Source organism: Hippopotamus amphibius, chromosome 10 (assembly GCF_030028045.1).
Source record: "Hippopotamus amphibius kiboko isolate mHipAmp2 chromosome 10, mHipAmp2.hap2, whole genome shotgun sequence".
In the NCBI taxonomy this organism is placed as follows: domain Eukaryota; kingdom Metazoa; phylum Chordata; class Mammalia; order Artiodactyla; family Hippopotamidae; genus Hippopotamus; species Hippopotamus amphibius.
In genome coordinates this window covers 115,812,278-115,821,905 of record NC_080195.1, presented here as the reverse complement: position 1 = coordinate 115,821,905, position 9,628 = coordinate 115,812,278, and the positions used below count along the sequence as shown (strand labels likewise).

The 9,628-nt window shown below is 55.7% G+C and overlaps 1 protein-coding gene across 1 annotated transcript in view; it reads left to right on the top strand.

Annotated features, from left to right (window-relative positions):
• Positions 1-5,347: 5,347 nt before the first annotated feature.
• Positions 5,348-9,628, top strand: part of DNMT3L (DNA methyltransferase 3 like) — a 14,319-nt gene continuing 10,038 nt past the window's right edge. Inside the window, exons 1-5 of the mRNA XM_057697990.1 lie at positions 5,348-5,453; positions 5,754-5,798; positions 6,511-6,590; positions 6,666-6,778; positions 7,594-7,765. Coding sequence (XP_057553973.1) covers positions 5,348-5,453; positions 5,754-5,798; positions 6,511-6,590; positions 6,666-6,778; positions 7,594-7,765 — 516 coding nt within the window. The remainder of the gene's footprint in view (positions 5,454-5,753; positions 5,799-6,510; positions 6,591-6,665; positions 6,779-7,593; positions 7,766-9,628) is intronic.

Sequence of the window (9,628 nt, the reverse complement as noted above, 5' to 3'; positions counted from 1 at the left end):
CGAGCAGCCAGGAGCCCGAGCCCAACACCTGCAGACAAAGGACAAGAGCTGAAGCCCAGGCCCCGAAGGACACTCGCACTCCTGTCGCCTCTCTCAAGCCGCCGCCGGGCAGTGGTCCCGTCGTCCCGTCCCCCGGCCGGTGTGCGCTCCTGGGGAGGCGCAGCTGCACCGGCTGCCGGGCCCCCTCTCTCCTTCGTGGGGCCCAAACATCCTCTGCAGATGCCTGACGTATGACCCGAGGGCCCCTGCTACTGTAGGGGCTGTGCAGGAGTGCAGAAGGGCAGCGTGAGGGCCGGGGGCGGGGAGGTCTCTTCCCATTGCCAGGAAACCTGGTTCGTGCCCTGGTGTCAGGCCAGGATCCGCCCAGGCTGTACCTGGCCCCCTCCAGACCCAGCCTCGGGTGAGGGGCCGCGTCTGACGGATCTCAGGTGCCCTTCTGGATGCCCTTGGGCTCAAAAGCCTCCGAACTACACTGGGATGCAGTTGTGGGTCACCCTGTCAGGCCAGCACCCAGAGGGTGACCAGCAGGCCAGGCGGGACCTGCCCACCACGGCTCTGAGGCCCGGGGGCTCCCGCGGGGTGTCGGCAGGCCTTCACTGCGCCCACGCCAGCCCTGCAGAAATCCTGGCTGGGGAAGGCAGGGGGGACGGCAGGGGAGTCAGGCAGCCCGGGCTGGGCGCTCCCAGAAGCTTCAGAACTGCCGGGTGCGGGGCTGTGGGGGAGGGTGGAGCTGGCATCTCCCCATGGAGATGGAGGCCTGCTTTGTGTCCTGTCCCTTACCCCCACGCCTGTGACCCTCGGGCTTCCCCGGGGTGTCCGCGGGTGAGGACACGTGCACCCTTGGCCAGTAGAGGGGCCTGACACGTCAGGGTCTGATGCTCGTGGCGGCCTCAGAGACTGAGCCGGTCACTAAGAGGCCAGCTCCTCTGAGGCCTGTTTCCAAATCACTAGGGCTCCCCTGACTCTGTGCCCCCCTTAAGACAAGTGCTGGTCTCTGCCAAGCTGCAGCAGGGCACACAGTGACCTGAGGCCCTGACAGGAAGACGCCTGCATGTGAGCGTCCTGTCCACCCCCCACCCCCCAGGGGCCTTGTCCATGTACCCTGGGTGGGACCTTCCAGGAGCCTCTGCTCCTTGAAGCCAGGCCAGGTGCTCCTGCCCCTAGGACTCCCTCCACGCTGTTCAGGCCCAACAACGAGAAGATCATCCCTCCTGTGGAGCCAGAACGGGCCCTCGGAGCCCCCACATTCCCCTTCTGTCACAAGAACAACACAAACGGGGCAGAGCAGGGACATGGGAGTTGGGTTATGTGGTCAGGTGACAGGCCTGCACCCCAATCACTCCTGGTCCTTATAATCATTTTTAATCTGGGGTCTTACTTAAAAAAACTAAGCTAACCTACGTAAAAGGAGGAGAAAGCAATCATGACAACGTACTCAGACATGGGGAGATGATTTCATTGTCACCATCAATATTCTCTTCCCTTCACTAAAAAAAAAGTTTTAATAAATTCTTTTAGAATAAATATTCTAAAATGTTTAGAAAGATATGCTTATAGATTGAAAGAATAATATTGTTAAAATGACCACACTAGCCAAGGCCATCTACACATTCAGTGAAACTGCTATCAAAATTCCAAAGACATGTATCACAGAAATAGAAAAAAAAAATCCTAAAATTTATGTGGAACCACAAAGACCCTGAATTGCCAAAGCAATCTTGAGGAAGAAGAACAAAGCTAGAGGTATCACAAACCCTGATTTCAAACTATATTACAAAGCTACTGTAATCAAAACAGTGTGGTACTGGCACAATGACAGACACATAGATCAATGGAGCAGAATAGAGAGCCCAGAAGCAAACCCACATAGATATGGACAATTAATTTAAACAAGGAGCCATGGGTATACAATGGGGAAAGAATAGTCTCTTCAATTAATGGTGCTGGGAAAACTGGACACTACATGCGAAAGAATGAAACTGGACCACTATCTTACACCATACACAAAAATAAACTCAAAATGGATTTGAGACTTCAACATAAGACCTGAAACCACAAACTCCTAGAAGAGAACATAGGTGGTAAACTCCTTGACATTGGTCTTGGTAATGGCTTTTTGGATTTTATACCAAAAGTAAAGACAACAAAAGCAAAAATAAACAAATGAGACTATAATCCTACTAAAAATCTTCTTCAGTATAAAGGAAACCATCAACAAAATGAAAAGGCAATGTACTGAAGGAAAGAAAATATTTGAAAATCATATATCTAACAAATGGTTGATATCCAAAATATATAAAAAATTCATACAGCACAATAGCAAAACAACAGACAATCTGATATATAAAATCTAGGCAAGGAATCTGAATAGATGTTTTTCCAAAGAAGACATACAGATGGCCAACAGGGATGTGAAAATGTGTTCAACGTCACTCATCATCAGGGAATTGCAAATCAAAACCACAGTGAGTTATCACCTCACACCTGTCAGAGTGGCTATTATCAAAAAGACAAGAAATAACAAGTGCTGGCAAAGGTGAGGAGAGAAGGGAACACGTGTGCACTGTTGTGGGAACGGAAACTTGGTGCAGCCACCACGGAAAACAGTATGGAAGTCCCTCAAAAAATAAAAAATAGAACTACCATACAATCCACCAATTCCATTTCTGGGTGTTCATCCAAAAACAATGAAAACACTAATTTGAAAAGATAGCTGCACCCCCATGTTCACTGCAGCATTATTTACGATATCCAAAACATGGAAACAACCTACATGCCCATCAATGGATGAATGGATAAAGAAAATATTTATATATACAATAGAATATTACTCAGCCATAAAAAAGAATAAAATGTTGCCATTTGTGACAACATGGATTGCCCTTGAGGGCATTATGCCAAGTGAAATAAGTCAGACAGAGAAAGACAAATACTATATGATCTCACTTAGATGTGGAATTTAAAAAAACAAAACAAAAACCCCGGGACTTCCCTGGTGGTCCAGTGGCTAAGACTCCACACTCCCAGTGCAGGGGGCTCGGGGTCGATCCCCGGGCAGGGAACAAGATCCTGCCACAACTAAAGATCCAATGTGCTGCAATGAAGATCCCACGTCGTGCCTCAACTAAGACCTGGGGCAGCCAAATAAATAAATATTTTTTAAAAATCCTCATAGATACAGAGAAGATGGTTGCCAGAGGTGAGGACTGAGGGATGGGTGACATGGGTGAAGAGGGTCAAAGGGTGTAAACGTCCAGTTATAAATACATTCCCATAGACAAGGATGCAACATACAGCATGGTGACCACAGTCAATAATACTGTGTTGTTAAAAAAAAGAAGCTGGTTTAGAATAATTTGTATCGACAGAACATTTGTGAAGCTAGGACAGAGTTCCCACAAACCTCACCCAGTCTCCCCTACTATTAACATAGTGCATTACGTGATACAATTGTTACAATTAATGAACCAATACCGATACACCCTTCACTAGACTAATGAGCCGTTAGTCTACTAGATGTCCTTGCCCATCCCCCAATGTCCTTTTTTTGTCCCATTTAGTCATTATGTCTCCTTAGGCTCTACTTGGCTGTAACAGTTTTTCAGATTTTCTCTGCTTTTGACGAGCTTGACAGTTTTGGGCAGGTATTTTGCAGGCTGTCCCTCCCTTGGAATTTTCTGGTGCTTTTCTCGTGGGTGGAGGCAGGGTCAGGCGAGGGGAGGGAGCACACAGAGGTGACACGCCAACCTCATGTCATCGCCTGCAGGGCAGTACCGTGCACTCCACTCTTGACATCGACCTTGACCACCTGGCAGAGCAAAGTTACCCCCCCCACCTCGCGCCCAGCTTTTTTTTTTTTTTAAATAAATTTATTTATTTGTTTGTTTGTTTGTTTGTTTTATTGGCTGTGTTGGGTCTTCGTTGCTGCACACGGGTCCTCTCCAGTTGCGGCGAGCGGGGGCCACTCTTCATTGTGGTGCGCAGGCTTCTCATTGCCGTGGCTTCTCTTGTTGCAGAGCACAGGCTCTAGGCGCATGGGCTTCAGTCGTTGCAGCACATGGGCTCAATAGTTGCGGTTCATGGGCTCCGGAGCGCAGGCTCAACAGTTGTGGCGCACGGGCTTAGTTGCTCCGAGGCACGTGGTATCTTCCTGGACCAGGGATCGAACCCATGTCCCCTGCACTGGCAGGCAGATTCCTACCCACCGCGCCACCTAGGAAGTCCCGCGCCCAGCTTTTTACAGGAAAGTCAGGAGGCCCAGCCCACACCCAAGCAGAGGGGGGGCAGTTATGCTCTCTCCAGGCCCCAGCGGAGCCCCTGCACTGCCCCTTGGCCCCCACGGCAGTAAACGCCCCCCCTTTACCGTCGCCCCGCACCTTCACCCCCACCCCGCACCACACCCCCGCTCCCTCAGCCCCACTGACCTCCCTCCCCCCCACTCCTGCCCTCCTGCCCCTCCCCCAGCCCTAAGCCCCGCCCCGGAGCCCCCAGCCTCCCCGCTCAGTGCCCGATGACTGAACCCCCTCCCCCCCCCCGCCCCCCCCAAGCCCCACTTCCCCGCGCGGGTCTCTTCATCCCTCCCCATCCTGGGGCCTCTCCTCCCCCTCCCCCCTCGCCGGACTCCCCAACCCCCCACCCAGCAGGAGCGCCCCCACATGAGCCCCCTACCCTTCCACACAACACCCAGTGGCTCTGAGGGCCCCCCGCCCCGCCCCCGCCCCGCCCCCGCACGTCCCGTCATCCTTCGGGGCCCCCCCCCAGCAGGCCCAGCACCCGGTTTCCTGCTGGTTTCTGGAAGGCCCCTTCACAGGTTCAATGGCCCTCTCCTCTCCGGGGACTCTGAGCCTGGAGACCCTGGACGGCTTGGACCCTGACCGAGTCCCACCGCTGGGTGGGGAGCGGTGGCCCTCGCCCTGTGAAATCCGTGAGGCCCTTTCTCCTTCTCCACAGCCCCCCTGCCTTTGAGGCTCCCACGGGAGAGAGCACAGGCTGGGATCTGGGGGACATGGGGCGGCAGGAGCGTGGAGGTGGCGGAGGGACCCACAGCTAGGGCCCACAGAGGGAGGCAGGGGCCACTGTGGACCCCAGGTCCTGCAAGGCCCCCTGCCCTCCCATTTGTGGGGAGAAGGGGCCCACCTGCCCACGCCCGCTGAGCTCCCATCTTGAGGTTGGCACTCACCACCCGTCTTCCTGCCCCTCAACCCTGGGTCACCGTGGGAGGTGGGTAGGGGCCGAGCCGGGTGGTCTGTTCAGTCCCCATGCTGGGGGCCAGGGGCTCCAAGACAGAGGCTGATGGAGTGCTTTCTCCCTCTCTGGTGCGTGTCCTGTCTCCTGGTTTGGTGTCTCCATGGCCACTACCCCAGTCCTGGACCAGGAGGCAGAGCACAGCATGGACGTCATCCTGGTGGGCTCCAGTGAGCTGTCATCCCCACCATCACCTGGGCCCCGCAGAGGTGAGCGCCCATTCAGGTACTGCACCCATCACTTGGGATGCTGGCCCCAGGCCTGGGCAGCGTCTGGGGTTTCCAGCTTCTGGAACCGTCCCACATCATTCAGGACCAGGAAGGCTGCACCCAAAGCCTCTCCCACCCCACCAGCTCAGATGTTTAACATGTCCCCGTGAAAGGTGGAGGGGAGGGGGGGTGCCCTCCTCCGGCTCCTGTGACTTCAGAAGATGGACCTGTGAGGCTCATCTCTTGACCTGTTGAATTAGGAGACAGGCAGAGGAAGGGGCTACTTGTTTTCTTTTCCAGATCTTATTGCATATGAAGTCAAGGTTAACCAGCGAGACATAGAAGGTGAGCATCGCGCACCTGCCCAGGCGAAGGGATGTCAGCCAGCTGGGGAAAGGCTTGCAGCCTCACTCACTGTCCATCCCTGGAACAGGGCAGTGGACACTGCTGGTGCCCAGCTCCTATCCCCTCCACCTGCCCCAAGGACCCTGACACTTCATTTAAAGCTTACACTTCAGTGTCTTTTAGTATAGTCACAGATATGTGCAACCACCATTACAGTCTAATTTTAGGGCACTTTCATCACCTGCGAAAGAAACGGGTACCCATCAACAGTCACTCCTTGCTCCTTACGCCTCCGCCTCCCCTCTTTCAACGCTAGGCAACCGCAAATCTACTTTCTTTCTCTATGGGTTTGTCTAGTCCAGATCCCCTGCATTTAGGTATGAATTTTAGAATCAGCTTAGCAATTTCTGAAAAGAAGGAAGGAAGAAAGGAAAGAAGGAAGGGAGGGAGGGAGGGGCAAGCCAGCTGGGATTTTGGGAGGGATCTATAGACTGATTCAGGGGAGGCTTGCCACTTTAACACCATTTAGTCTTCTAATCCATGAACATGGGATACCCTTCCATCCCTTTGGTTATTAATTTCTTTCAAGAGTAGTTTGTGGTTTTCAGTGTACAGGTCTTGCACATTTTTTTGTTATTGTTAAACTTGTTCCTAAGTCTGTTGCTGTGTCTGATGGCATCGTGACACGTTGCACTGTGGGTTTTCGCCTCAGACATGTGTATCTGCTGTGGAAGTTTCCAGGTGCACACGCAGCACCCTCTGTTTGAGGGCGGGATGTGTGCTCCGTGCAAGGTAAGCCGGGAGGCAAGGGGTGGCTTCATGGAGGCCTCGGAGCAGAGGAGGCAGCCTGGCTTTGCCCTCGCCAAGGACAAGTTCCTGGAGTGCCTCTTCTTGTACGACGAGGACGGGTACCAATCCTACTGCTCCATCTGCTGTGCGGGAGAAACGCTGCTCATCTGCGAAAACCCCGACTGCACCCGGTGAGGCCAGCGGCGCCGGGGGTCTGGGTGAGGGGTGGAGGACCACTGCCCACAGACCTGGGAAACGCCCAACCTTCTCCGCTCCGTATCCTGGAGTCCAAGGGGATTTCCCCCTCCCCAAAAGGATGACTTTCTCCAAAGCTTTCAATTTCCATCTCAAATATTTCATGTGGTGTAGAGCCTTGACCTGTGTGAGGGGCAGTCAGAAGCTTTGTGCTTGTGATTTTTCTTTCTGTTTTTATGGCCAAGACAACATAGCTGCTCCCTCGATGGTCAAGTAGGGCAGCGACAGGAACCCACACAGCTGGGGTCAGGCAGGGCGTGTGCCCTCCCTGCTACACGCCCGCCTGAGCTTCATCTGCGGTCCCCTCCCCTCCGTCCTTCCGGGCTGTGCTTGTGTTCATAGCTCTCCCCCGCCCCACATCTGCACCCCCGCCCCACAGTGGCTGCCCCTGCACTCGGGCTCACGGGCACATCGTACCTGGTCTCGCACGCAGGCTCTGCAGTTTGGAGGAGGAAGATAGCTGGCTATGGGGAGTCTTTGAAATCTGTCATTGCCCACAGATCCTGCCCCGTCCTCTGTAAATGGCTGGGTTCCTGTCGCTCTGGGTCCCGAAGAGGGACTGGTCCCCCTTCCCCGGGGCCACAGCCTTGCCTCCCCACCCTGCCAGCTCTGTCTTTTCACCTGAGTGTGCCCTCCATCGCCCATTCCGGAGCAAGGAGCAGGCTGTCCTCTGCCTGCAGGACCACCAGGGTTTCACCTGGTGGCCAAGGCAGTGTCATTTCTGTCTCTGTGGTTTTCTGTTTGACTCCAGATGCTACTGTTTCGAGTGCGTCGACACCCTGGTGGGCCCCGGGACCTCGGGGAAAGTTCACGCCATGAGTAACTGGGTCTGCTTCCTGTGCCTGCCCTTCCCCCGCAGTGGACTGCTGCACAGGAGGAGGAAGTGGCGGGGGTGGCTGAAGGCCTTCTACGACCGGGAGGCGGTGAGGACAGAGTGGATCCACGGCCAGCCCTAACTTTGCCCGTTTCCTCTGGTGACTGGTTGCAAAACGCCCGTCCGCTCTGCTTAGCGATGACGTTAAAGGCTCTTAAGCAAATGCTTTTCTTATGTTCCTCTTTGAAAGCAGTGTCTGTTAGATGCTCTGTCTTCTACAAATCACTTTAGCATGGCAGCTTTGTTTCTTCTAAGCCCAGGAATGAGGCATTTGTAGAGAGTAGGAGAGGGGCCCAGCAGACGTGTGCCTCTAAGTCCAGCAAATGGGAGCACATGCCCAGGCGGGGTCTCCTGGTCCAGCCCGGACAGCTGGCACGAACGTGGGATCTTTCCAATGTCAAGTCTGGGAGCCAGGAGCTGGGCAGGAGTATGGGCTCCTCACAGTGGGCTGAACTCTGCTTCCCAAAGGCACGTCCAAGTCCTAATCCCTGTTAGCTGTGAACGTGACCTATTTTAGAAACGGGGTCCTTGCAGACGTCACTGAATCAAGGACCTCGAGGTGAGGGCATCTTGGATTATCAGGTTGATGTGTCATAACAGGAAGCGGGGGGACAGAGCCGCACAGAGGGAGGGCGGCCACGTGACGGGGAGGGGTGAGCACTGACCCGGGCGTCCGGGGGCCTCGGGCTCTCTTCTCTGTGGTCCCTGACCAGGCTGGTTCTGGAATGCCGTCGCACACACGGCGTGGCTGGGCCACCCACAGGGGCACATGGTGGCCCCAGAGCCCCGCAGGTGCCTCTGTGGTGCTTTTCGGAACAAGGCACCTGCACTCCCCGTAGAGCCACCTTCAGGTCCATTGAGCGGCAGAAACCGCCCCTCTCAGTATAGAAAGACCCTGTGCAGGCAGACTGCAGGAGGACTTTCATGTCAAAGGGAGAAGGGGTTGATACTCAGAACTGCTGTTACTGCCTCCAGGTGCCGGGGTGCAAGGGTGGGGGGAAGCAGTCTCCTGCAGCTACCTTGGGGAACCAGGGTGTGTGTCCCCAGGGGTCCATCAGGGCTGGGCCTGCGCGGCATCTGCCCTGCCCTCCTCACCTCCCCGGCCCCCAGGGTAGCCCAGAACCTCTTGCCCTCCCACTCACCCGCCTGCCCTGGGGGCCATCCACCTGCTCCAGCCCCGGGCAGACCCTTCCCCCTGGGGCTCAGGGTCTCCGGGGACCACCCCCGCACCCCCTGCTTTGCAGGCAGCGCCCCTGCTCAGGCCCGGAATCCCAACCACAGCTGGATGCCCTGCTCGCTGGAGGCCAGGCTCCCCCAAGTGCAAGCTCCTGGGGGTCAGGGGTTCTGGGGGTTCTTGTTTCATGAATGGACCCACCGGGTCTCTGCTGGCCCGGTGCCCTGCAGGGGAGAGCGGGGCTCCCCGAGGCCTCCCCGCTCCTTGACCTCAGCCCGGCTCCTTCACAGAGGGACTCGGTGCTGGCTCAGGCTGGCCTGGGAGAGGCCCTACGCTGGTAGCCTTCAGGGGTGCCGGGTGGCTTGGGGGCCCCCTTCAGAGCCTGCCGAGGAGACGGAGAGGGATGGGGTGAATCCCACGGCCATGCGTATTCAGAACCCGCCCCCCCCCCCAGGTTTGAAACTCTTCCCAAGAAATACAAGGGAAGTGGTTTCTCTTGGGATGGAATTAACTTCTTCTACAATCAGGAAAATCCCCTTGCACCTGCCGTTCCTCTGCCAGGTTTGGGGGTGGGGGAGGTGGGCAGCAGTCCACTGCCTGGGGGATGGGCAGGGTCTCATGGAGGCCTGGGCGTCATCGCGGTCCAGGCGGGGCTACCCTCCTCGGCAGGTGTGTCACCGTTCATCAGGGGAAACACTTCTTCAGGGCCAGAAAGAATTTTTGCTTGTCACTCATGGA